The 27,831-nt window shown below is 48.4% G+C and overlaps 1 protein-coding gene across 1 annotated transcript in view; it reads right to left on the bottom strand.

Moving 5' to 3' along the window:
- LOC118529503 (contactin-associated protein-like 4) overlaps positions 1-27,831 on the bottom strand; it is a 144,486-nt gene that overhangs the window by 90,754 nt on the left and 25,901 nt on the right. Inside the window, exon 2 of the mRNA XM_078070040.1 lies at positions 24,841-24,951. Coding sequence (XP_077926166.1) covers positions 24,841-24,951 — 111 coding nt within the window. The remainder of the gene's footprint in view (positions 1-24,840; positions 24,952-27,831) is intronic.

The raw sequence follows: 27,831 nt of genomic DNA on the forward strand, positions 1-27,831 counted from the left end.
AGGTAATCCCACGGTCCATCCACGGCCGAATGGATAAACAAACTGTGGTTGATCTACTCAAGCTGATAAGACACCACAGCAGAAAGGCCCGAGTTCTCGGTCCCCAGGCCGATGCGGGTGAATCTGTCACCGTCCTGAGTCGACAGAAGACCAGCTGGCCTGGAATGCTAGCACCTGCACTGTGCGCTGTTGGCGGGGGACTCGGGCACTGACTGGGGGCAGAGTGGGATTCTACCCCAGGGTGGGGTTCGGCTGCCGGCCGAACCCACTGAAAAGTGCATGTGAGCATGCGCGTGGTGAGGAGGTCGGGGCAGGTTGCTCATCTAAGACTGCTCTTCCTACTGTGTGCATCTGCAGGAGAGATGTCGAGGCCGTCAGTGGGCGGCCTGAGGGGATGAGCAGCTCAGGGAACCACGCCATTGTCCCCACACACAGGCACAAACCAGCGCCTGCCCGGGAACGCCCTGGTTAGCAGTGGACACACCCAGGTCGATACAACGCCTCGGGGGGGTTGGGGCTTAGGAGCAGGAGATTCCTCGGTTTAATAAAAAGTCAGCTGTTATTTAGGAGGCGCCTGGGTGGCTCAGTCAGTTAAGCGTCTGCCTTCGGCTCGGGTCGTGATCCCAGGGTCCTGGGATCGAGCCCTGCATCGGGCTCCCTGTTTGGCAGGAAGCCTGCCTCTCCCTCTCCCACTCCCCCTGCTTGTGTTCCCTCTCTTGCTCTCTGTCAAATAAATAAATAAAATCTTAAAAAAAAAAAAGTCAACTGTTTTTTTAACAAAAATTCCAAAATGTTTGATTTGGGCAACTAGGCTTGGTTGTGAAATGGAACCTGTCTGCAGACAATTCCAGACAGAAAGTGGACCCAGTTTCTGGGAGGATCAAGGAGTCTGGGGACCATGAGCAGTGCAAAAGCAAGTCCTCGGACCCACGCCAGGCTGACGATTCTCTGGCCCCTTCCCGACTCCTGGGCAGCCCCCACAAGGGCTGGCACCCGGGCCTCCCCGGAAGGGCATGGCCCCAGCCTTGGAGGACGGGGGACTGTTTGCCCCGCGGTGACTCACGCACCACGTAAGCTCCATTAGAAGTATCTAGATGTGGAAGCCGTCCCCAGAGAATCATGGGCTTGTCTGGTCACACGTGATTAATCCCGGCATCCCTGTGAACCTTTGGTGGGGCGCCCATTCTTCCAAGCAGAGTTCCTCCATGTTTTAGGTGAATTCTCTGTAACAAAGTGATGTGAGCCAGCCCAAGGGAAGCCTGGCTGCTGGGTGGAGAGAGAGTGGTGGAGTCCCTAGAACCAGCTGTGTTTCTGGCCCCCGATGCACACGGCCAAGCCAGCGGACCCTCAGTGGGAGGCACCCAGAGCTAGGGGTCAATGCTCAGGGACCACAGCCACGGCCCAGTGTCCTCACCTGGCCAGCGGCAGCCCTGAGGATGCTCCGTGCACGAGGTCCCTGCAAGGTGCAGCTGGAGGAGGGCACATTCTCACGGGTCTCGCCCTCTGCGTCCTGGACCTGCTCCCTGCTCAGCTCCTGCCCAGCGCTGACCTCGGCTCTGCCCCTGGGGAACCTGCCCGCGATGTTGCGTCTTTGTGCTGTCCCTACACCTGCAAAGCACTGGTGAAGCTCGGCGAGGAGAGGAGGAGAGGCAAGCCAGCAGGCACCTGAGAACCGGCACGGAAGACACGGGGTGTGACTCACGGAGGGAAGGAGAACGTTCACTGCAGTGACGGATAGGCCCTCGGCTGTCTGTCTGGATTTGGGCTGCTGGGAGTCATGCTGCTGTGAACGTCACAAATTTAAACATCTCTAAGGTTGGAGGCCGTCCTGAAACAAAGTTTCATGCCATTGACAGAGGGAAAACGGGGAGTAGAAAAGACGGGGCCACAGAACAGGCAAGGGGGAGGAGGCCTGGGGGGCGGGGGGTACCTCGCCGCCCCCAGGGCCGCTCCCACTCCAGGCTCCACTCTGCCCGCATGTTTTTTGAAGTTGGAATGAGTCATTCTGCCCTTCACAAAACACAGGGTGGTTTCTGACGCCCTTGGGGCCCACAGCCCTTGTGCCCGGTCCTGGGACCCCTGAGCCCCCAGAGGATGCCCTCCCTGAGCGGCCCCCACATGTCCCCCGCATCTCTGCGGGCATTTGTCTTGGAGGGAATTGCAAATTAAATGTAAATGAGAAAGATAGCAGGAAGGAGGGAATCAGCTCCAAGAGAGAGCCGGGAAAAGGGAACAAAGTTCTCGGTGACAAAGGTGCAGAGAAGGTTGAAGGACTGACAACTACGTGGGATTTTAGGCACCTGGAGCACAGTCCCTCCAGGTGGGTACTTTTGCTCCCATTTCGAGTCTACGTACAGGTTAGGACTTAATTTCCACATGGCTTTGGAGCCAGCAACCCAGGCAGTTTGCCTGATGCCAGGACCAAGCCCTGCGCATGGCCCGGGGAGGCCGGCCAGAGGTCAGATGCCCCCTGCGGCCGACGAGAAGGACCCAGGGTGGTGGGGATGCCCCAGCACCTTCTGAATATAAACAGCACACTGAACGTGGGAAATTCTCCCTCTGGTGGCTCATTCTGCCTTCTTCCGGGAGATGAAGAGGGTCACCCGAGAGCCTCTCCGGTGTCGGAGGTTGTCCAGAGCTCGGCGCCTTCATCCTCCTTCCCTGAGAAAACCAGGTGGGTCTGAGCCCCAGGGCCGCCCCTGGGAACTCCCTGCTCTACCCTGTCCTGGAGCCCCAGGCGGAGGGCAGCTCGCAATGCAAGCCCCAGTTTGCATCACATCTTGGAAAACTGCAAAAGGATGCTGCAGTCAGATTTTGTCCAGAAACTGCCCACTGAGCGAGCTTGAGGGGGATTGGCAGGAACACTCATGTCCGTGGAGGTTCGAACATGCGGGGTGGTGTGGATGGCGTTCTGGAAGTGTCCCCGGCAGGTGAGGTGGACTGGGCACTCGGCTCCAAGAGCGTTTGCCTCGCCGGCCAGTCTCCACCTCTGGGCTCGGCAATGAGAGGAGGTTCCTACAATCCGAATTCCATACGTGAAACCGGATCTTTAAGGTAATCGACATAGGAGGGCAGTCTCCTCCGGTAAAGGGGTGGGGTCGGCAAAGGGGCGCCCACACTCAGCTCAGCGTTCCGCAGACTCACTTCCTCTTCTTCAGGTGTTTCCAGCCTGCGCCAGGCATCGAGTCTGCTTCCAACAGCCCCATGCCCTGAATCAAAGGTCCAGGTGACTACGGTGGCGGGGTCCCCCACCCCGTTATTCCACGGAGCCTTGGAAACACTTGTTTGTGCTTTGGTGGGACATGAAGTATGTCCTGACGTGAGACCGTGTTAGGAAATCTCACGTGCTGGTTCGTCTTTGCACCATAACCTCATGATTCTAAGAAACCTATTGTCTTATTCTCAATATCACAATATTTGCCCCCAGACTGACAAATTCAGGCCCCTGTTTGAACCCCTGAGAAAAGCCAGTTGAGAAAAGCTGGTGGAATCACATTATAGGTACGACGCTCTCAGCAGATGTAGGCGGAGTATTTTATTTTTCTAGGACTCTGGTTTTCCACCTTGAGCCCCAGTTCCGTCAGATGGGGAAGTGAGATCTAGTCTCCTAGAGGAGACTGGGCACGTCAGGTTCAGAAGCCGTCCCCCGCCATGGGGCCAGCCCCCTGCACCCACCCCAGGGCCCGGGCCGCGTCCAGCTGTGAGGACTTGAGTGGGCCCCGGGGCTGGGTGCGTGATTACCCCGGATGCCCTCCCGCCACATAGCCCTCTTTGTGGGGATCGCCGACAGCTGCAGGGTGTCTGTGCCCAGTGATACGCACGACGTCTCAGGAGATGGGCTCTGCCCAAAGCAGTCAGGACACTGACCACAAGAAGCAGAGCTTCTGTTCCTGCCTTTCCCACAACTCAATACGCAGGCAGAATACTTGCAGCTTGAGAGCCGGAGGCCCACAGACACCTGCGTGCGGGACTTCTGGGGACTGGCCACGGGAAACCTCTGTGTTGGGGGAGCAGGACTTGGAGGTGAGTGTGGAGAGATGTGATGCCTTCTCTGCTCAGCGCATGGGAGGGCTGGTGCCCGCCCCACACACCTGTAAGCAACACCTGCTCACACTCCACGAGCAAACAGGTGCACCCTCCTTTACTCGCCCTCGGCGACCACACCGTGTCCAGCTGCGCCCTCTAGAAGTGGTTTTCCCAATCACTCGTCCTTTGCTGTGCACAGAGGGCCAACTTTCCTGCAGGCTGGGAAGTACCAGCCTCGAATGACACCTTCAAAGTTCTAATTTCTTCTTCACCAAGTTCATGCTGCAAAACGTTGTATTGTGCTTCTTCTGGGAAAAGTTGAAGTGCTTCCCCAGAATTCTGCTTGCTGATGTCAGGCAGCCTGGTGGCACTGTGTGGTCTGTGGCGGAAGACAGACGTCTGGCCGGGGCCGGGGTGCAGAGCCCTGCGGGTTTCCAGCTGGAGATGCTCCTTCTGTGTCCTTCCCTTCAGCTGCTCTGTGCTTCAGCTCTGTGCCATGGATCAATAAAACGTGTGAACCACTGCTGCATTGTCATGATCCAGGGGTTTGATGGGACGCAGCACAACAGGAGACATCTGGAAGCACAAATAGCCGCACCAGGAGCCGAAGCTGCGTTCCCCAGACCACTCTGCTCTGTTAGCCAGACCCTGACCCAGCTGAGGGGTCATTCCCTGTTTTATTGGCGAGCCCTGTGCCATGGCCCGCGGGGGCCGCCTTTGAGAACCACTGTCCCGAAGAGCAGGGGTCCATCTGCGTCTTCTCCTCCGTGTCTGTTTGAATGAGGAGAACAGCCGAAGAGAAAGACGTGTCGTCAGCCTGTAAGATAATCTAGGTAAGAAAGAATTAAGGATGAAAATGAAAACAGTGCCCACAGAGGAGGGAGGCTGGGACCGAGGAGGGGTCCCCAGGCCAGGCAGGGACCCTCACTTGCAGACTTGCTGGCCTTTCCTCGTGGGCGCTTGGCCAGAGGCACCTCCAGTGGTGGTGGGAATGTGGGCAGGGTGCCTGCCAGTGTTCACTGAGTTCTGACCCCTGGGAGGCATGGATGGAGGGTCCAGGGGCTCTTGGGGAGGACCCCCAGATTTCTGATTTCCCAGTGACTGGAAGTTGATGCTGGTCAGTTAGAAGATGGTGAGTCTGGCCTTGCACACAAATTATAATGCACCCGACAACCCGGGAGGGGTCAGGAATCAGCTCCCCAGGTGTCACGTGACTCTCCTGTGCCTCAGTTTCCCCCGTGACTTTATGCCTGGCCCAGGTTTGCTTAGAGGATTGGAACGTTTCCTGCACTCTAAAACTCGTAAGATGAATGCCGGGTGTTAACACGGACACGGCTGCATCTTCATCCAGGCCCCTATCGCGGCGGGATGGAACGCTTGTGGTGTGTGTGCTGGTCTCCTGGGTCTTGGTCTGACATCCTGGCATTGTCGGTGTTGCAGAGTTCCCCTGCAGCGTTTGCAAATTCCTTCTGCTCCCCTTGGGGAGAGTGTCTGCCCTTCATCTCCTACCCTCCCTGACCCCCTGCCTCCCCTGGGGTGCTCTACCCTGTTGTGAATCCACTTTGCGGTCCGAAGACAGGAGAGTGACAAGCTGCGAAGCACAGGGTGAATGACGCTGTGGGGGATGGAGGCTGGTCCTTGCTGGAGGCCCCTGTGTCCCTGCAGCATCTTGAATGTCCCATCACCTACTGGAAGGCCAGCAGATGCTCACCAGACACCCGTGCATATAGAGAGACGGTCCCTTCTGCATCCGTGTGTGGTCACGGTTCACCTTCCCATAGATCAGACGGCCACGGACACTCAGGGAGCATTCACCCTGCCTGGCCTCCACTCCCTGCACACCCCTGCCCTAAGGCCCCCTGTTCTCCATCTGGAGGCCTGGGCACGGCAGGAAAGGGCAGATCTTCTGATGCATTTGCTCTGTGGTGACCATCCACTGCCCAGCTTTCTGGTCACAGCCTCTGAGGCCCCTGTCCCCATATCTCCTCACTGGCTGCTCCCAAGAACTGGGGGACAGGGACGGCCTTGCTCTCCTCCACAAACCAGAATCCAGAGAAGTCATCTTCGTATTTGCAGAGGCAGAGACATTAGGATCCCAGCCTTGTCCCTGGGACATGTCAGCACCCAGAGGCCCTCAGGGAGCCCTGGCACACTGGGCAGTGGCCCCAGCTCTGGCTCCTGGACCCTGCTCCACACCGGATCCTCCTGCCCTCCTGCCCCCTGCTGTCACGCACCTCAGACAGGAGGGTCTGAGCCTCTGCCTGTTCCGTCGCTCTGCGGTGAGCCCAGGGCCCCTCCTGGGGCAAACACCCCTCCCCGGGAAGGACACAGTTGGACAGTGGAGCTTACAACCCTCTCTCCCTCTGTTCCGGAGAATTGGCTGCACATTCAGGAACCCCCTGCTGACGGTTGTCCCCTGGCTGTCTCCAGGGTATGGGGTCTCGACCCCTCAGAAAGCTGAGGCATTGACAGTCTCCTGCCCTCAGAGGCAAGCTGGACGAGCTGGACACTGGCCGAGATGGTAAGAGGATGGGAGCTCAGTGCTCCCAACAAGGCAGGGTGCGGGGAGCTGTGGCATCCGGTGGGACGTGGTGGACCCCACCCATTGTGCCCTGTAGCTGCAGGTGTCTCTGTTAGAGGACAGGGGACACAGACAGCCGAGGCCCCGCTCGTCTGTAAAGGCACATCGGCCCCAGTGACGCCCACCGTCCTTCCGATCTCTGATGGCCCTGGGGAAGGCTTCACGCGCACACCCTGCTGTTTCAGACCTCCCAGCGAGCTGGAAGGCACCAAAGAGAACAGGGCATCACGTGTGTGTGTCACTGCACACGGGCTTCCACATCTTCCAAACGGCAAAGCCCGTGTGGAAATGAAGTCAGTGGGCACAGACGGGAAGGCGGCAGGAAGGAGGAATCAGAGAAGCCGCAGGAAGAGGTGCACAGACAGGGGCCTCTGGCTCCTCACCAGCCCTGCTGACCAGCTGGAGACCACGGCATTTTCATAAGTGAGTTGTGAGCGGGAATCTGTCTTTGGCCGAGGCTGGGACCCAGCTTCACACACAGCAGAATGGCTGGGTTCTTCTCAGCTCTCCGTCCGTCAGGCACTGAGCAGGGATGGGCCAGGACAAGGAGACGAAGAGATCAGGGAGTTCATGGGAGATGGAACAATGCTATCAGTGAACCTGACCCAATTTTCTTTCTAGAACATCCCATCCAGCAAAGCAGAACACAGTTCCTTCCAACTGCACACAGAGCGTTTACAAGGTAGACTATACTGTGTCCATAAAATTTCAAGTCCATTTCAATGATCGTAAAAGAACTCAAATCATGCAGAGTATGTTCTCATCCAAAATGAAGTTACAGGGGCGCCTGGGCGGCCTGTGAGGTGTCTGACTCCTGGTTTCGGCTCAGGTCATGGTCTCAGGGTTGTGAGATCGAGCCCTGTGCTGGGCGTGGAGCCTGCTTAAGATTCTCTCTCTCCCTCTCCCTCTGCCCCCCCCTTAAAAAAATAAATGAAATAAATAAATAGCAGAATGAAGTTGTAAATCTGTAACAGAAGGATATCTGCAAAATACTGAAATATTTGGAAACTAAATAACATACTTCTAAATAACCCAAGTCAAAAGGGAGATCAAATGGAAAATTAGAAGGTTTTTGACTGAATAAAAGTGAAAACACAACTTATCAGAACTTGTGGATGCCACTGATGCACGAACTGGGAGGGGGGATTGGGAAGACACAGTAATGTCAGAAGGGAGACTTCTCAAATCACTGAGCTTAGCCTCCAGACCTAAAGAAGCTAGAAAAAGGAAACATAAACCCACCGACTTAGACAGAAGTAAGGGCATAATAGAGATCAAATGGAAGTTATTAAAGAGAAAACAGAAAATCAATGAAGAAAAATAAATAAAACCAAAAGTTATTCCTTAGATCTATAAAATTGATAAGCTTCTACTTAGAGTAATCAGGAACAAATAGAGGATCCGTTATTTACCAGTATCAGGAATGAGAGTGGGCATCCCTACTGGCATCAAAGGGGAATAAGGAAACGTTATGAAAAACTTTATTCCAGTCAATTTATTTTTAGATTTATTTAGACAACATGGACAATTTCCCTGAAAGACAGAAACTACTAAATTTCATTCCAGAAGAAATAGGTAACTCAAACCACCCTAATACCCACTAAAGAAACTGAATTTGCATTTTAAAATTTCCCTCAAAGAAAATTCCAGGTCCAAGGATTTTACAAATAAGATATATCAAAAATTTATGCAAGAACTAAAATCAGTTCCACACAAACTCTCTAGGAAGTGGAGGAAATACTTCCCAACGAATTCCATGAGGCTGGCAACATCCTGATAACAAAACAGTACAATGGTTTAACAGAAAAAAGATACCGACCTATCTATCTTAGGAATATAGATGCAAACATTTTTAACAAAATGTTAGCATATAAAATCCAACAATCTATGAAAAGGTTAATACATCAGAACCAGGCATGACTTATCCCAGGAATGCAGTGTTGGCTTAACATTAGAAATTCAATTGATGTGATTCAGCATATGAACATTTTTAGTATGTTCATACTAAAAGCATATGAACATTTTAGTTCATTTAGAACATTTTAGTTTAGTATGAACATACTAAAAATGTTCATATGCAAAACTATACAATCATCAAAATAAATGCAAAAAAGCCAACATTCATTCCTGATTGAAAAAGAAGTCTCAACAACCAAAGAACAGAGCATTTATATAAAAACAAAACAAAACAACCTTGCAAGTGCCGTCACATGTAAAGGCGAAAGGCTGAATGCTTCCCTCTGAGATCGGGAACAAGGCGAGGCAGCCTGTTCATGCTGCACCGACTCAAAATCCCAAACGGCATCTAGCCAAGGCAATGCAGCAAGAAGACGAAATCAAAGGAACTGGATCGGGAAGGAAGAAGCAAATGGTTTTATCCACAAATACCATGGTCATCCATGTAAACAGACCTGTAGAACCTAAAATATGGTGGTAGAACAAATATGTGGCTTTAGCAAGTTTTCAGAATATACAATCAAATAAATACACAAAAATCCATTGTATTTCTTTTGCATGACTTGTATTACCCAACCTGATTGTTTATTACAAAATTAAAGTTCTTAAAACTGCACTGAGTAAAGAAAATTAAATAGACCAGTGGAGCAGAAAAAGTCCAGAAGTTGACTCAGTCATATGTGGTCAACTGCTTTTTTTTACAAAGGTGCAGAAAATTGAGTGGGAAAGGACTGTCTTTTCCAAAAACTGTGCTGGAACAATTGGGTATTTATTTATTTATTTATTTACTTATTTATTCATTTATTTAAAAAAGGTGAGGGGACTTTGTCCCGTTAACATAATTTCTTTTAAAAAATGATGAACTGGTTTTCCTCAAGATAAAAACTTTTACTCTGCAAAAGACATTGTTTAAAGAACAGAAAAACGACAAACACACTGAGAAAAAATATTTGCAACTCCAACCCACATACCTAAGTATAGACAGAACTCTCAGTCCTCAGTAACTACAACCTGAACAAGCCAATGCAATACTAAAAAAATTGACAAAAGTTTTGAACTTTTCCCAAGAAGATAATCACAATAAACCACGAGAAAATGCTCAATGTCATCATTCTCTGGGGGGATAAAATTAGAAACCCTCATATCTGTTAGAACTTCTACCATTCAGCTACTCATCCTGGGGCTCGGGGAGGGTGTGGAGCACCTAGAACTCTCCAGCATGGCTGGTGGAGATGCAAAAGGGCAAAAACCACAGTAGAAAACTCTCTGTCAGTGTCTTAAAATACTGAATATTCACCCATGGCTTAGCCAGCAATAAATACCACTCCTGGGTCTCTGTATGAGAGAAACAGAAATGCGTCCACATAAGACCTGTCCAGTAATGCTCAGACAGCTTTATTCTGTGTGCCCAAACCGCTGTTCTTCAATTGGAGAGAGGACACACGATTTTTGTTGTATTCACACATAGAGTAGTACCCAGAAATTAAAAGGAAAAAGTAACTGACACACTCCAAAACATGGATTATCTTATGTTGGGCAGAAGGACCCAGATTTACTTGTGTTCTACAACACGACAAATTACCTCAAGGTAACAAAAATAGGGAGGGTGGCTGCCTTGGGGGTGGGGTATGGGGACAGGGCTGGAGGACCCTTTTTAGGGTGAGGGTATATTTAATTGCTTTGTTGGTGAGGCAATTATAAGGGTGCATTCATTTGTCAAATTAAAAATATTAATTAAAACAATAATATTGGGGAAAAATAAGTGAAAATCTCAATCTTGGAAACATTGAAATTTACACCTACAGAGTTCTGCATTCTCTTTCTTTAAAGAAAAGAGTCTTCTAAAGTCATTCATAATCTGTAGTCTGTAGGAGCTAAAAAAGAAAAAAGAAAGAAAAAAGGGAACAGTGAGGTGCATTCTCTTTGCAGCCGTAAGAAGGCAGGAATTCAGAACAGACAAAGCTGCAGGACAACACAAACATCTGAAGCATGTTAATGCTGGATGTGGAATCTTGGATATCTTTTCTCTTCGATCCTCAACAATGTGGTTATTTCTTCCACATTAAATGCATCTCAGATTTACAGGAAGAACACTTTTAGTAAGAACTGAAATGTTAAATATGGGGCGGTGGTCATCTAAGCTATTACAGCGACCTTTATTTTTACTTTGAGGATATCTGAAGGGATCTCAGCTTTCGGGATAACAATGGCTCTGCATGGCTGGAGGAAAAGAGAAATCTCCAGGAAACTTGTATTTTTGGTCCTGGTGGTCAAAATTCTGTCATATTTTCAATAACCTGGTGTTTCTCTTGAAATAAAGTCAACGTGAGGGGTGCCTGGGTGGCTCAGATGGTTAAGCGTCTGCCTTCGGCTCAGGTCATGATCTCAGGGTCCTGGGATCGAGCCCCACATCGGGCTCCCTGCTTGGCGGGGATCCTGCTTCTCCCTCTCCCTCTACTGTTCTCCCTGCTTGTGTTCTCTCACTCTCTCTGTCAAATAAATAAATAAAATCTTTAAAAAAAAAAAAAAAGAAAGAAAGTCAACGTGTGACTCAAATAAATAAAAATCATCACAGAAACTACTTTTTCCTAATGTTACAAAAGAACAGAGGAATGAAATAAGAACTGAGCTGAACCTGCCGGTAACTGAGGTCCAAGGGGTGAATGGGGGTTTGTGCACACGCCCTGTGTCTCTGGGATGAGCAGGACAGCCCAGGAGCCACTGATCTTTTTTCTCACCTCTTTTGACGACTAAGCACTCAAATGACATGGGAGATAGACTCACCAGCTGAAGCTATGGCACAGAAAAAATACTCCTAACGCACACTCTGTGCCTAAATCAGCGATGACTGTGTTTACTAAATAAAATTCCATCCATGTGTTTCAACCGTTGCAAAATCAATGGTATTATGTCAGGTGAAATAACTCAGAGAAAGACAAACGGAATGGGATTCCACTCAGACGTGGAATCTAAAAAACAAAACAAACAAACCAAACAGAACAGAAAAAGACTGTCAAATACAGAGACGAATCTGGAGTTTCCCAGAGGGAAGGGATGAGGGGTGTGCAAATCGGGGAAGCGAGTGGGGGGTACAAACTTCCAGCTAGAAAGTAAGTCAGACGGGGGGTACAGGGCACAGCACGGGGAACAGAGTCAGTCAGACGGGGGGTGCACAGCACAGGGAACACAGTCAGTCAGATGGGGGGTGCAGTGCACAGGGAACACAGTCAGTCAGACGGGGGGTGCAGTGCACAGGGAACACAGTCAGTCAGACGGGGGGTGCAGTGCACAGGGAACACAGTCAGTCAGATGGGGGGTGCAGTGCACAGGGAACACAGTCAGTCAGACGGGGGTGCAGTGCACAGGGAACACAGTCAGTCAGATGGGGGGTGCAGTGTACAGGGAACACAGTCAGTCAGACGGGGGGTGCAGTGCACAGGGAACACAGTCAGTCAGACGGGGGTGCAGTGCACAGGGAACACAGTCAGTCAGACGGGGGTGCAGTGCACAGGGAACACAGTCAGTCAGACGGGGTGTGCAGTGTACAGGGAACACAGTCAGTCAGACGGGGGTGCAGTGCACAGGGAACACAGTCAGTCAGACGGGGGGTGCAGTGCACAGGGAACACAGTCAGTCAGATGGGGGGTGCAGTGCACAGGGAACACAGTCAGTCAGACGGGGGTGCAGTGCACAGCACAGGGAACACAGTCAGTCAGATGGGGGGTGCACAGCACAGGGAACACAGTCAGTCAGACGGGGGGTGCGGTGCACAGGGAACACAGTCAGTCAGACGGGGTGTGCAGTGTACAGGGAACACAGTCAGTCAGACGGGGGTGCAGTGCACAGGGAACACAGTCAGTCAGACGGGGGTGCAGTGCACAGGGAACACAGTCAGTCAGACGGGGGGTGCAGTGCACAGGGAACACAGTCAATCAGATGGGGGGTGCAGTGCACAGGGAACACAGTCAGTCAGACGGGGGTGCAGTGCACAGGGAACACAGTCAGTCAGACGGGGTGTGCACAGCACAGGGAACACAGTCAGTCAGATGGGGGGTGCACAGCACAGGGAACACAGTCAGTCAGACGGGGGGTGCAGTGCACAGGGAACACAGTCAGTCAGACGGGGTGTGCAGTGTACAGGGAACACAGTCAGTCAGACGGGGGTGCAGTGCACAGGGAACACAGTCAGTCAGACGGGGGTGCAGTGCACAGGGAACACAGTCAGTCAGACGGGGGGTGCACAGCACAGGGAACACAGTCAGTCAGACGGGGGGTGCAGTGCACAGGGAACACAGTCAGTCAGACGGGGAGTGCAGTGCACAGGGAACACAGTCAGTCAGACGGGGGGTGCACAGCACAGGGAACACAGTCAGTCAGACGGGGGGTGCACAGCACAGGGAACACAGTCAGTCAGACGGGGGGTGCACAGCACAGGGAACACAGTCAGTCAGATGGGGGTGCAGTGCACAGGGAACACAGTCAGTCAGACGGGGGGTGCACAGCACAGGGAACACAGTCAGTCAGACGGGGGGTGCACAGCACAGGGAACACAGTCAGTCAGACGGGGGGTGCACAGCACAGGGAACACAGTCAGTCAGATGGGGGTGCAGTGCACAGGGAACACAGTCAGTCAGACGGGGGTGCAGTGCACAGGGAACACAGTCAGTCAGACAGGGGGTGCAGTGCACAGGGAACACAGTCAGTCAGATGGGGGGTGCAGTGCACAGGGAACACAGTCAGTCAGATGGGGGGTGCAGTGCACAGCACAGGGAACACAGTCAGTCAGACGGGGGTGCTGGGCACAGGGGACACAGTCAGTCAGATGGGGTGTGCAGTGCACAGCACAGGGAACACAGCTAATACCGTTACAACTTTGTGTCTTGAGAGGTGGTGGCCACATTTATCCTGGTGATCATTTCACAATGTATATAAATGTGGAATCATTATGTTGTACACCTGAAACTAACATAATATTGTGTATCAACTACACTTCAGTAAAATAACAAAAAATAAATAAATAAGTAATCGCCTGGAGTGTTTACTGCCCATGGAAACAATCCAGAAGCCGTAAATGATTTTGCATGAAAAATAAAGACTCAAATTTATACAAATAGTTCTTGCACACTGTTAATGAAGTTTCGAGTAACTCTTATGTGTTACGCTCTACATAAACTATTATATTTTAACTACTTTATAATTGATGTTAATTAAAAATCTTTTTGATATGCCAGACTCTAAAAAAGTCTTACTCTCGTTTATTCACCTTAAATACTAGGTTTTGATGACCTTGAATGTCAGTGTTAATTACATAAGACATTTTCTAAAATTCTGCACAAACTGTTATTTTTCTACCTAAATCTTCCATGTGGTTTTCCACTTTGTTTGAACATTTATTTAGATGCATTATTCCACTGGACTTAGCTAAACCTGAAATCATGGAGTGTGAAGAATGTACATATGGTAATTATACCTTAAAATCTTAAACAACTAGAAAAGTGCCACACTGCATGAAAAATGCTATATTTGAGATTTTGTTCTCAGAAATGTGCATATCAAAACATGGCTCATGGCTCACCCTGTCCAGGGTCTGTCTTCTCTTGCAATATCTCCTATAATTTACTTCTTACCATACGTCAAAGTATATCATCTTCAAAGTTATATTGTCCAAAGTTGTAGATATGTTGTATTTTTTTATGTTATACTATTTTTCTACCAAGTTTTGCTTTAACACATCTATGCAATGAATCAACTTCAGATTTGACCTATACATTTTTAAATGTATAATTTAATATTCCTTAGTATATTCACTAACTTTTCAACCATCAGCCCTACCTGGTAGCTCCGCACCTGCTAGGAGCCGGTCTCTTCTTTCCTCACCCAACCCCTGGCAACTAGCAAATGTCCTTCTGCCCATGGATTTGCCTATTCTGGATGTGTCCCGTAATTGGAATCTCATTGTGTTTGGAATCTCATCATGTGTACCATATGATTCTTATTTTCTGCATATTATGATGTTTCGTTGGTGTGTTTTTTTAAACCTTTCCTGCTGTGGTGGCACTGCCCCTCTGGTGGGCTAACCAGCGACTAGGGACTGCAGGTGTTGGATAGTGTCTTCGACATGCAAACTAACCACTCAGGGCTGTATCTCTTCTAGCTGGCCTGGGCTCTGAAGGCAACATTCCTCTGCCTTCATCCTCCAGGGCATGTGTCAGAGCCCAGCCATCAAACTAGCCAGTCCTAAGCTGTTCACTGTGCCGTCTTGCCTTTTTGTGGAAACCCTAATAAAGACCATGGCCTGAACTCTCCTAGTTCTTCCTTCTGCTTCCTGACCAAAAGCTGGTGCCCCCGGGGCCCTGGCAGGTGAGCCATGCCTCTTGTTTCCAAGGGAACTGTGAGCAGCTTTAACTTTTCTTTCAATGGCATCGACTTTTATGTCCTCGCTTTGTAACCTTTATAAATGAAGACCCAGCACAAAACACTTATAGGATGTGATTTTTTTTTCCCTTAGGAATGACTAATTTGTAATTTATTCACGTATAATAAACATGCAGTGTTGTATTCGTTTCTGGTGTATACAGCATAGTGATTCAACAATCGTGAAGAGGACTCGGTGTTCATCACGGTAGATGTGGTCTAATCCCTGTCCCCCCACTGCCCCTCTTGCAACCACCAGTTTGTTCTCTGTATTTAAGAGTCTTTTTTTGTCTTCGTTTGTTCATTTGCTTTGTTTTTTAAATTCCACATATGAGTGAAATCATAAGGTATTTGTCTTTCTCTGACTTATTTCTCTTAGCATTATACACTCTAGCTCCAACCTCGTCGTTGCAAATAGGACAGGACCTTCTGTGATTGGATCTTTCACTGGGTGTCATGCGTATAATGTCTGTCCACGGTATGCCGTGGGCCATGGATCATTGCTGAATAATATTCCATTGTATGAAACTACCATACCCTGTTTATGTATTCATCAGTTGGTGGACATTTGGGCTGCTTCCACTTTATTGTGGTCATGAATAATGGTGCTGTGGATCACTGTGCACTAGCTTTTGCACCAACATCATCCTCACCTGGGTCTACACCCGGGGGGGCTGCAAGTCGTACGGTGATGTAGCTTCCTGAGGAGCCGCCAAATTATCTCAGCAGTGCCTCATGCCCACCAGCCGTGGGGAGGGTGCTGGTCCTCCATGGTCTCTCCAGCCTGCCACTTTCCTTTCTTCGGACAACAGCCACCTTCATGGTGTGACGTGGATTTTCATGTGGCTAACGGCTAATGATGTTGAGCATCTTTTCATGTGCTTATTGGTCATTTGTATATCTTCTTTGGAGAAAGGCTTTTCAAATAATTTGTCTATTTTTAGATTGGGTTTCTTGCTTTTTTTTTTATGGTTGAGTTGTAAGAGTTCTCTATAGACTCTAGATTGGCAAGTACTTTATCAGATCTATAATTTACAAATATTTCCCCCATACTGTGGGTTTTCTTGTCCCTTTCTTAATGGTGTATTTCAAAGTAAAGCATTTTTAATTTTGAAGAAATCCAACTTACCTATTTTTTCTTTTGTCACTTGTGCATTTAGTTTCATATCTATAAAAACATTTCTGAATCCAAGGTTGTGAAAATTTACTAGTATGTTTTTCTCTAAGACTTTCATAGTTTTATCACTTACATTAAGTCTGTGGTTCATTCTGAGTTACTTTGGATGCATGGTGTGAGGCCAGCTTCATGCTTTCAGCACATTTGTTGAAAAGACTATTCTTTCTACCACTAGATTTTCTTAGGGCCCCTCCAGAAAGCCAAGTTGAAAGGTTATTTCTGGGAAATAAATTGTATCCCATTGGTCTGCACATCTATCCTTATGACTGTGCACAGTGTCTTAATTGCAGTAACTTTGGAGTCAGTTTTGAAACCAACAAGTGTGAGTCCTCCAAATTTATTCTTTTTCAATATTTTTATGGATTTTCTAGATCACGGCATTTTTAAATGAATTTTAGGATTAGCTTGTCCACTTGTGAGGAAGGGGTGCCTAAGATTTTGGAAGGGATTGAACCCAGTGGAGACTCATTTGAAGAAGCAGCACCATTTAAAAAAATATTAAGCCTTTTGATACATGGACAGGAGCTGTCTTTCCACTTATTTAGGTCTTCTTTAATTTCTTCTAACTGTGCTTTGTATTTTTTATATAAATATAAATCTCACACTTTTTTGGCAAATTTATTGCAAGGGTTTTAATACTTTCTGATGTGGTCATAAATTGAATTCGTTTCTTAATTCCATTTTTGTATATTAATTTCTAAAGTATAGAAATGCAATTGATTTTTGGATAACGGTTTTTGGATATTGATTTTTGGATATTAGTCTTGTGTCTTACAAACTTGCTAAACTCATTTATAATAGTTGTGTGTGTGCAATTGATTTTTGGATATTAATTTTTGGATATTGGTCTTATGTCTTACAAACTTGCTAAGCCCATTTTATAATGTGCATGTGTGTGTGTGTATTCTGAAAGATTTTCTATATACAAGATCATGCCACCTACAAATAGGGATAATTTTACTTCTTTTTTTGTTTGTTTAATTTTTTAAAAAATTTTATTGTTATGTTAGTCACCATACATCATTAGTTTTTGATGTGGTGATCCACGATCCATTGTTTTTGTATAACACCCAGTGCTCCATGCAGTACGTGCCCTCCTTAATACCCATCACTGGGCTAACCCATCCCCCCCCCAAACCCTCAGTTTGTTTCTCAGAGTCCATAGTCTTTCATGGTTCATCTCTCCCCTGATTCCCCCCTTTCATTTTTCCCTTCCTTCTCCTAGTGTCCTCCATGCTATTCCTTATGTTCCACAAATAAGTGAAACCATATGATAATTGACTTTCTCTGCTTGACTTATTTCACTTAGCATAATCTCTTCTGGTCCCATCCATGTTGATGTAAAAGTTGGGTATTCATCCTTTCTGATGGCTGAGTAATATTCCATTGTATATATGGACCACATCTTCTTTATCCATTCGTCTGTTGAAGGGCAACTCAGCTCTTTCCACAGTTTGGCTATTGCAGAGCTGTGATCACCAAGACAGCATGGTACTGGCACAAAAACAGACATATAGACCAATGGAACAGAATAGAGAACCCAGATGTGGACCCTCAACTCTATGGTCAAATAATCTTTGACAAAGCAGGAAAAAACATGCAATGGAAAAAAGACAGTCTCTTCAATAAATGGTGCTAGGAAAATTGGACAGCCACATGCAGAAGAATGAAACTCGACCATTCTCTAACACGATACACAAAGATAAACTCAAAATGGATGAAAGACCTCAATGTGAGACAGGAATCCATCAAAATCCTAGAGGAGAACAGAAGCAGTAACCTCTTTGACATTGGCCACAGCAACTTCTTTCAAGATACATCTCCAAAGGCCAGTGAAACAAAAGCAAAAATGAACTTTCGGGACTTCATCAAGATAAAAAGCTTCTGCACAGCAAAGGAAACAGTCAACAAAACAAAGAGGCAACCCACAGAATGGGAGAAGATATTTGCAAATGACACTACAAATAAAGGGCTGGTATCCAAGATCTATAAAGAACTGAAACTCAACACCCAAAAATAAAGTGATCAAGTCAAAAAATGGGCAGAAGATATGAAAAGACAATTCTCTGAAGAAGACATACAAATGGCTAACAGACACATGAAAAAATGTTCATCATCATCAGCCATCAAGGAAATTCAAATCAAAAGCACATTGAGATACCACCTTACACCAGTTAGAATGGCAAAAATGGACAGGGAAAGAAACAACAAATGTTGGAGAGGTTGTGGAGAAAGGGGAACCCTCTTACAATGTTGGTGGGAATGCAAGTTGGTACAGCCACTTTGGAAAACAGAGTGGAGGTGCCTCAAAAAATTAAAAATAGAGCTCCCCTATGACCCAGCAATTGCACTCCTGGGTATTTACCCCAAAGACACAGATGTAGTGAAAAGAAGGGCCTTATGCACCCCAATGTTCATAGCAGCAATGTCTGCGATAATTTTTCTTCTTATTGATACCTTTTTATTCTATTTTCTTGCCTACTTTTCCTAGCTAGAACTTCCAGTACAATGTAAATACAATTGGCAAGAACAAACACCCTTATTTTGTACCCAATCTCAGGGGGAAGCATTTCATCTTTTACCGTCAAGTATGATGTGAACTAGTGGCTTTTGTAGATGCCTTTTAAAGGCTGGTGAAGGTTCCTTATATTTCTAGTTTGTTCACTGTTTTTATCATAAAAAAGTGTGGGTCTTTGTTAAGTGCTTTTTTTGCATCTATTGAGATTATCATGTATCTGTTCCTTTATGCTATTAATATGGTATTACATTGATTGATTTTTGGATATTAAACCAACCTTGAATTTCTGGGATAAATCCTACTTGGTCTCGGTGTATACTTCTTTCTATATGTTGCTGGATTCATTTGCTAGTTAGTTTTAAAATTTTTTTGAGATTTTTTTGTCCACTTTCTTAAAAGATACTAGATTGTAGTTTTCTTTTTGTATCAAGGTGACATTGAATTCAGAATGATTTAAGTTTCCCCTTCTTTTCTTTTCTTTTTTTTAAATTTTTTTATTGTTATGTTAATCCCCATACATTCCCCTTCTTTTCTATTTTGTGGGAGAGTTTGTGAAAGCTTGGTGTTAATTCATCTTTAAATGTTTGGTAGGATTCATACATGAATAACTGGGTTCTAAGATTTGCTTTGTGAGAAGTTTATAATTATGACTCCAATCTCTTTACTTGTATTAGGTATATTCAGATTTTCTATTTTTTCTTGAGTCATATATAGGTTTGTCAATTTTATTAAAATTTTCAAAAATCCAACTTTTGACTTTGTTGCTCTTACCTATTGTTTTCTGTTTTCATTTGAATTTCCATTCATTTCTAGTTATTTGCTGAAATGGTCCATCTTTTAATATCTTGAACATGTTAATTATATTTGTTTTATAGACTATGTCTTATAATTTTATTATTATTAATAAAGCTCTGTTTTATTTCTTTGGTTTTCAGTCAAATCTTATTACGAGCCCTTTTTTCCATTTCTAAACTAGATAGTTTTATTTTTAAAATGTAAAAATACTATTAGGTTCTGGATGATTTACTTTCTTCCAGAGTTAATTTACTCTTGCTTCTCAAAGCAGTGGCAGCTCAGTCCAATCATGGGTTGGGCTTTTTTCGCAATGAACACGGGTCTTTCTGGTTCGGCCCAAAGTCTGTGGTGTGTTCAAGGGCCCCTCCTCCTTGTTGGCCCCTGAGTCCCACTTTGGGGCAGCATCCCACCAAGGCGGGGAGGTCCTCCGCAGCCTCTCAGCCTGTCGCTGTGGCTTTCACTTCAGAAAAAGCCGTCAGCACAGTGGCCGCAGAGACAGGCTTTCCCTCTCCTGATCCCGGCCCCACGGCCTGGAAACTCTCCAGTATCTTCAAACACTTAAACAAACATTCTGTCTAGGCTTTCTGGTAATGTTTGGTGGCAGAAATGTCTGAAATGCCCTTGGCAGCATTGGTGGAAGCCACTGATTTGGGAAAGAAATGCAAGTGTTTCACTGACGCCAGTCACCGTTGTGGCTCGCTGGGATCTGCATGCATAGCATCCTTCAGGCTGGCCTCCCCACCATGACAGCTCAACCACAGCTTCCGTGGCACCACATGCCTAGGGCACAAATCCAAACGTCTTTCTGTGAAAGCGGCTGAGTGAACTGGGGACCGTGGTCAAGTGGAGAACGTACCCCCATATCGGATTCCCCCAGCCCTGGCCACGTGACACCCAAGGACCATGGAGCTACCCCGTTCCAGATTTGTCTCTGGGGACTTGAAACCCGTCCACATGTCCGTGCTGTCCCGTCTGCGGTCAGCACTCCTGGCTGTGGTGTCCCCGCCTGGGTGTCAGGTCCAGCCTCCAACGGGCACAGACCTGTCATGACTTTCTCAGGGAACTGCTTCCTGTGGTAAAATAAATCTGAACTGAACGGGAGCATCTCCTTGCCCCTTTCATGAGCATTTTTGCAGACCGTTTTAAAAAAATTTCTCCGTTAAATTTAGTTCACACTTAGTTGAAATTGCCGTTCTGTTTGCATATAATGTAGAGGGAGCGTTGAATCGGATCTGTCAGGTGGTTCCTTGACTGATGAATGATCTAGAACGTCTTGAACACGTCCCAGGATGTTCCCGAGAGGCTCAGGCCTCAGGGCTGGGACGGGAGGCGGCTGCCCCATAGCCCGTCGGCACATGCGAGGCTGATGGCTGCCGGCACAGCCCTAGTGGACCTCCCACCACTGGCCCACAGGTGGGGTCTCCAGGCCAGAGCTGGCTGGGGACTTGCCCTGGGGTCACCTCCGTCAACAGTGCTTGCAATGCTCGCTGCTGCCTTCCTGTGTCCTGGGCAGAGGGGCATCTTTCTCTGCATCCATCTTCCCCCAGAGACCCCTCAGCGGGTCGGGGCCTGGACAGATGCCCTTTTCAGTAGGTAAGAGATTTGGAGGAAACCTCTTGCTGGTGCTGTCATTTCCTTTGTCATTCCTGCACCCGAGTGCCTGGTTGGGTTGCTGCGTGGGCAACCCCTTGCTGACCCTGTGGATGCCTCATCTCCGGCCTGAGATTACCTCACAATTCAGCAGCACTGACGGGAAAGGACCAATAGGCTTCGCTTCCAGAAGCATCACAGTTCATGATACAGCGCAGGGAAATGGTGAATGGAGGAGGAGACGCTAGGAGCTGTGGGAGCGACGCAGGTGTCTCCCGGGAGCACTGTTACAGCCGACTGACCCTCTGCTGGGGAATCCTGGATTATTCCTTCGGAGCTACGGGGAACCGAACTCCCTCGACCGAGGGAAAGACGGCAGCGTGACCTGCACAGGGAGGCTTGGCCTTGCCCACAACTCGGGGAGCCTGGACTCCTCCCCCAGGAGATGGGACACGACTGTCCCAGGGCCTTGGTGCCCCTCACGTGGGGTGTCCCACATCACCTACCTCCTCCCCCCCGACACAGAACAAAAAGCAGTGAGTGGTCTGGTTAGAAACAGCCTGTTTTCTGCCTGCTCCCAGACCTGCAGTGGGAAGACCTCATGCTTTATGGGCTTCTGACTCTGAGAAATTTATTTGTTGGTGTATTCATTTGTGTTTGTTTATTCATGTTCAGATTGCCTGCATAACCATCCTTCAGGGCCTGATCCAAATCAAATGAGAAATGTTGAAACAATAGACGCTCCACAGAGCCTTCAATAACTCACTCAGTTTGCAATTCCCCTGTGAATGCTGCAGGCCATCCGTGGGGAGAAAAAAGTAAAACCCAATCAAAAACAATGAATTAGCAAGTAAAAGATAATTAAGATGGGCTGTTTTAAGCTTAATTAACATGCAAATAAAATTCATTAAAGTTGATATCTTGCTTCATTATGAGCTATAGGAAAACAGTGGATTAAAATGATTTTCACTCATGGAAAATCCCGGGGCTCGCATGCCCAGGTGGGAAATGTGATTCTAACCAACAAATGGAGAGTGTGCTCACTTGTCATTTGCTAAACACGTGCACAGACTGAAGATAAATTTAGTGATTTATAAATGGTGTCTCTATTCTTTGTGAAAACTTTGAAAGAAACTAATTGAAATATAGACTTTTCTGTATTATTTTCAAAAGAAAAACCTTATGCTTCTCTTAAACTGGGAACGATGACTAGGATTCAAGTGAGAACGAGCAGTGGATTTTTCTAAAACATCTCTTCTTTTATTGCATTTTATTGGCATGAAGATCCCTCCCCTCCTTTTTACTGTGACAGTTTTGGGTGAATCCAGCTCATCCTGGAGAAGAGCCTGCAAAGGAATCTAATCCTGTCTTTGTGTTTCAAGATAATGATAATCTGCGTGCAGAGATGTTTGACACTCAGACGTAATGGAGCTCAGATAAATATCATTTGGAGAAAGGAAAAGGCTGAGAGATTAAGCATGCACGGACCGCTCATTCGAGTGCACCTTGGAAGGACGCTGGTTCTGGGGGGCTGCTGTGACCCTGTGTTTGGGAGGCTAGGGGCCCGGGCCCGGGCCGTGGAGCTGGGGAGGGGTGGCAGCACACAGCCTGGGCTCCCAGGGCCCCATGGGAGCCCTTGTTCAAGGGCCTGGGAAGGAAGGCCAGCTGGGGGTCCAGCCCAGGGGTCCACGCACGCCAGAGATGGATGAGCAGGACAAACACGAGGGCAGGCAGGCCCTGGGAGGGGGACTTGCAGAAACCCAGGGTGTCACCAGAGGGTGGCCGAGGGGAGCTGGGTTTCCTGGCCTGTGGTCAACAGAGGCTGTCTGTGCTGGGAAGCAGGGGGCCACTGTGGTTTCACTACCAGCCACGCTTATCCGTACGATCAGTAACCAGCACTGACACGGCTCTCATCTGTAAAACCCCAAAGTTAACCCAGTAAATTTGAAGATCCAATTGGGTTCCTTACAAGATTCATGAACCACCCTGTTTAGCAAGCAGAGGGGAGTCCCAAGGAGCTGCACAAAATGGACGTTTTACAGGAAGGAGGTGAGGCAGGGAAATTATCAGCAAAGGAGAAGGACCGTTCTTTCTGGCTTGCCTCCCTTTGAGGGAAGGGCAGAGGGCCTGACCGTTAAGACTGCATCTGGGGGAGGTTGAAACTGTGGTCAGGGGGTTATCCGGCCCAGTTTGGTGGCTTGGCCTAAGCCACACCTTTCTGGCCTGAGGTTTTCTTTCGAATGCATCTGAACTTGTTTTCCAGAACAGAGGCTGGGGAAGCCTGCTTTCCTTGAACCCAAACCACTTCCTCACCTAATTCTGCCCCTTCAACAGCAAACAAAATGAAATAGAAAATCATCAGTGTCAACACGTCTACACATCTATTTTGTAATGAGCACTTTGGTGGGAGTATCCATCTGTCCATCTATCTCTAATGAAAATCTCAAATACCTATGAAATCCTATATGAATTGCCATAATTTTTTATGTTGTGAATGTTCACTGTACTAAATGTTGTCAGATGTTGAGCCTCAGTGCTCAGGACAACAAGAAGTTAGAAAGAGCAGAGGGAGTGATTTTAGAAGGCGGGCTGAGGAATAGGCTCTCATTTCTGCAGGGGTTTTCTGGGGGACTGGAGCCCAACCCACTTCCCTGGAATTTGCGTGCAGGCCGCCCGCCCTCCCATTTTGTGGCAAGGATCGCGGCGAAACCCTCCAGTGACCGTAAGCTTTGTGCAGAGCTGCTGAAGACGACAGGGTTTCCTGCTCTTCTTTGCAACCCGCGCACGGCGACACCCCAGAACCGAGGGTTCAAAGGGGTAAGCAGAACGACCCTGACGAGCTGGGGGGTAGCATTACATTCCCCACTCCTCCTCCAGAGACGTCAAGGGAAGAAACGGAATGACCGTCTTTAGTTTTAATTGGCAAGTACCTGAGACTGCTTTTCTAGCCTCTGTTGTAAGGAGGAGGATGGCCCACTTTTCAGCCCCTGGAATGGGTCTGGTGGCCTCACACGGCAGGAAGGAGCTAAGGCTGCTAATTGGCTGAATTTGAGAGGTCAGTGTAATCACAGGGTATTAGGTGGGAAGGGGGAGGCAGAGGAGTCAGAACCAGGGAGACCCCGCGGTGCTGGAGATGGAGGGAGGAGCCGAGCCAGGAGAGCGGGCTCTCGACGCGGCCGCCCAGGAAAGGCTCCCGGCGCCTCCAGAAGGAACAGGCCTCGCCAGCACTTAGATTTCAGCCTGTGAGACCCGTCCCAGACCTTGGACCTTCAAAACCATAACATAATACATCCGTGTGGTTTTAAGCCACTAAGTCTTTATGGAATCTGTTATAGCGGCAATAGGAAACTAATACACCTTCCAATTTCTTTGTCCAACTTGAAGACTAGTAATTAAACAGCAGGGTTAACAGACTCCTAGAAGTAAGTATTTGTGAAAGAAAAAATATTCTCCTAGATAAGTAGCTTGGTATATTTAAAGGTATGTACATATTCTCGTGACTGGAATGTTGGCATGATTGTGTGCGACATTCCAGTTCACAGCTGTTTCCGGCGTGGCTCGCTCCGTGGCCCCAACACGCACGTGGAGAGAGACCAGCCTTGGTGTTCTTTACGTGCAAAATCTCACTTGGGAACATGCCTACACACCCAATACTTGCTTGGAGTTTTACTTTCTGTGCCACAGATAATCCACTCACAATACTTTATCAAAAGAAATGCAGGAATTGTTCAAAGTCCGTGAGCCGGCCGCTGTGGATCAACGAGAGGCAGCCAGCTGACTTACCGTCTCTGCGGTTCAGTCTCGCAAACCCGGGGCTGTGGCTGCTGGACAGCTCGGAGGAGCCGCTGAAGGAGGAGGCAGGCAGTGTGGACGCCAGCGGCTGGTCACAGCCATCTGTCGGGGAAAACACCCACTCAGGTTAGCACGCTTTGCAGCCTTGGATGGTCAGTGGCCTAAACGTGGCAAACCCAAGAGCAAACACCAGTCTAAACGGGGAAGGTTAGCGGCTCCCATGGGGCGCACTTGGCGGGAAGGCCCAGGGAGCACAGGGCTTTAGAGGCTCGCAGGTACCGGGAAAGTGCCAAACTAACAAGGCAGGCAAGTCCCTAGAAGCAGCCGGACCACAAGGGGGCTGGGCCTGTGAGCTGCACCCTGGTAGTAATCACATTTCTATGCGCCAGAATGGTGAAGCTACTTTAAAAGAGTCATTTATAATGACGACAAAAACATAAGAGAATCTTTCTCGAAAGATATTCAAGGTTCCCTGGAGAAAATTTTCAATTTTTGTTGATGGATGTTACACATGGCGTACGTAGGAGGGAAGCTAGGCCATGTCCACAAACAGCGTAATCGGCTTCTGGATGCATCAAGTTGGCCGCTAGCGGGCTGACCGTGGCCCCGTGGCTGCTCCCTGACCCAGCAGGCCGTGGGGCTGGGTGTCCACAGCCACGCTCCATCGCCACGTGGAGGTCGTGCCCAGGAGATGGGCTCACGCAGCCCAAAGGCACCTGTGGGTTCCCCAGAGGAGTGCCCGTGTCCCCATGCCCGCCACTCCTTCTCTCCCAGCCTGCGGCTTTGCAAGGAGCTCCTGTAGTCTGCTGACAGAAGAGAGGAAGTCCGGGGCCCCGGGGTGCAGACGGCTCTGCAGGACACGCAGGCCCCTCCTGGACATGGGCAGCCATGGCACGCGGCTTCTCTCTGGGTCGTCCCTGTGGGACGGAGGGGGCAGGACGTCCTCCCAGTGGGCAGGACCTGGGGAAGCACATGCCCGCGTGCCCCCGTCTGCCCGCAGAGACCAACGCTGAGGCTCCGTGGGGCCCCATTCTCTGGACCATTGGACCGGTGCCTAAATCTTATGAACTGCGTCCTTGTAATAGAACCCTTCACAGACATTTTTGTACTGGTTCTGCTTCTTTTGTTGAGCCCTACCTGTTACGCAGAGGAGGATTCTGCATTTTGAAAGATGCCAATTCTCACTCTGTTGGTTCATAAATGTCCCTAATCCCCACATCAGAAGGGCAGTGATGGGGAGTTAAAGGGATGGAGTGAGGTTTGATACCTGAATCTTCCAGAGTAATGAGAAAAATAAGCAGCTTTCAGAATGTGAAATAGAGTCGGGAGTACACACCTTATCCCCTTGGGTATGGGGACTGTGGGTTATTCGATTCTGTGCCTTCTGCAGAGACCAGTTGATTGCCAAGAGACACACACAGGTAGATGTTCTAACAACGTAAGGGTGGTTTGAGAGCCTGGACGCTCAGTCATCCCAGACTGGAAACGGCCCCCCCGCCATGGACCCGTCTGCCTGGGCGCGTTTGGAGGACATTCTGCAAGTGTCCCTAACGTGGGAAATGAGATGGAGCAAGTACCTGTGGTCCCTCCTCTCTTCCTACACCCAAACGTCAGCTGTCACCTGTGAAAGGTGAATGTCTGTTGCAAGAAATACCCTTACACAGCCCAGAAGCAGTGCCTTCACTTTCCTGTAGACAAGCTTCCACTCAGAACCAGTCATGTTACATATGAACGTGTGCTATCCTGTGATTTTAGCAGAGCTGCAAGGTGATTGTTGAAATGGACTTAAAAATCACCCAACGGTCAAGTTTTATACGCACATAGCTTAAGATGAAAGGAGAGAAGACATATGGAGACACCTCTTTAATAGGCAGATACCAACTCCTGCAAAGAATACAGCGTGAAGCTCTGCCCACAGCCCTCGTCCCAGAGCTTCCCAGCCTGCGTGGTCCAGCCCTTGTGCTTTCAGAGCCGGTCCCCGCTCCTGACCTTCCCCACCGAGGCCGGAGTCCCCGACGGCCCCCTGCTCAGGGGCTGACCAGGGCCTGTGGCCCCTGCGGGGTGAGGCCGCGCCCACCCTGTCATGCTCGGCATCCCACTCAGGGAGAATCCGGTGGAGGAGGGGGAGTGGGGCCCTCGAGTTCCCGGGCAGACAAGAGGCAGGGACGGTCCTCTGGGGTCAACATGCACCTTGTGGCCAGTCAGCAGGGCGGGCTCTGCGCACCTTCTCAATGGACCGAAGTCGGCGTCCGCAGCTGGTGCACTTAGTCGTGCACGAGTACGTGTGTGTCAGAGGGGCTCACACACGCACCCACATCTGGAGTCATTCCCTGTACCAACCACGGCTCCCCTGAGGGAGGAGGAGGCGCTGGGATCAGGCCAGATACCGAAAAGCTTTAGCAAATAACTCAAATAAAGAACTATGGGCTGTAAGATCAGTAAAATTGAAGACTCCAATTTCTGAATCTGAATGAGATGGTGATGGTAACCAACCCTCGTGCGGTCCCTCGTCCTTCACCGTACGTGAGGTCGGCCCATATGCGGCACACCGTGAACTTACACCGCAGAGAGTCATTCAGGTCTCCGTCAACCTGGGAGAGAGACTACAAGCTCAGAATGTCCAGTTGATGTTCTTAAAATATTACTTGGGCTTTGTTGTAAAAAATAGAAAATTGTATCTTTTCAAAACTAGGTATACTTTTCTCAGAGTCCATAAAGATAAAATTTAACTTAAGAAAGAATACCACATAAAATTAAAAGGTGGATGTTTTCTGAATTTCTCAATGAAATTAAAGCAAAAGCGGTGCTTCCACAGACGGTCAAACGTTCATGTGGTGATGAAATGTCTGTGTGTAGGGTCTGCACGGTGTGTGTGGAACAGAAGTTAAGGCATGAAAACCACACATAGACATAAATCAAGGATGCATGCAAAAACACGAGCATTTTACTGTAAGACAGACCTTCCTCCTTGCCCTCCTCAGG

This window comes from Halichoerus grypus, chromosome 4 (genome assembly GCF_964656455.1).
Source record: "Halichoerus grypus chromosome 4, mHalGry1.hap1.1, whole genome shotgun sequence".
NCBI classification, from domain to species: domain Eukaryota; kingdom Metazoa; phylum Chordata; class Mammalia; order Carnivora; family Phocidae; genus Halichoerus; species Halichoerus grypus.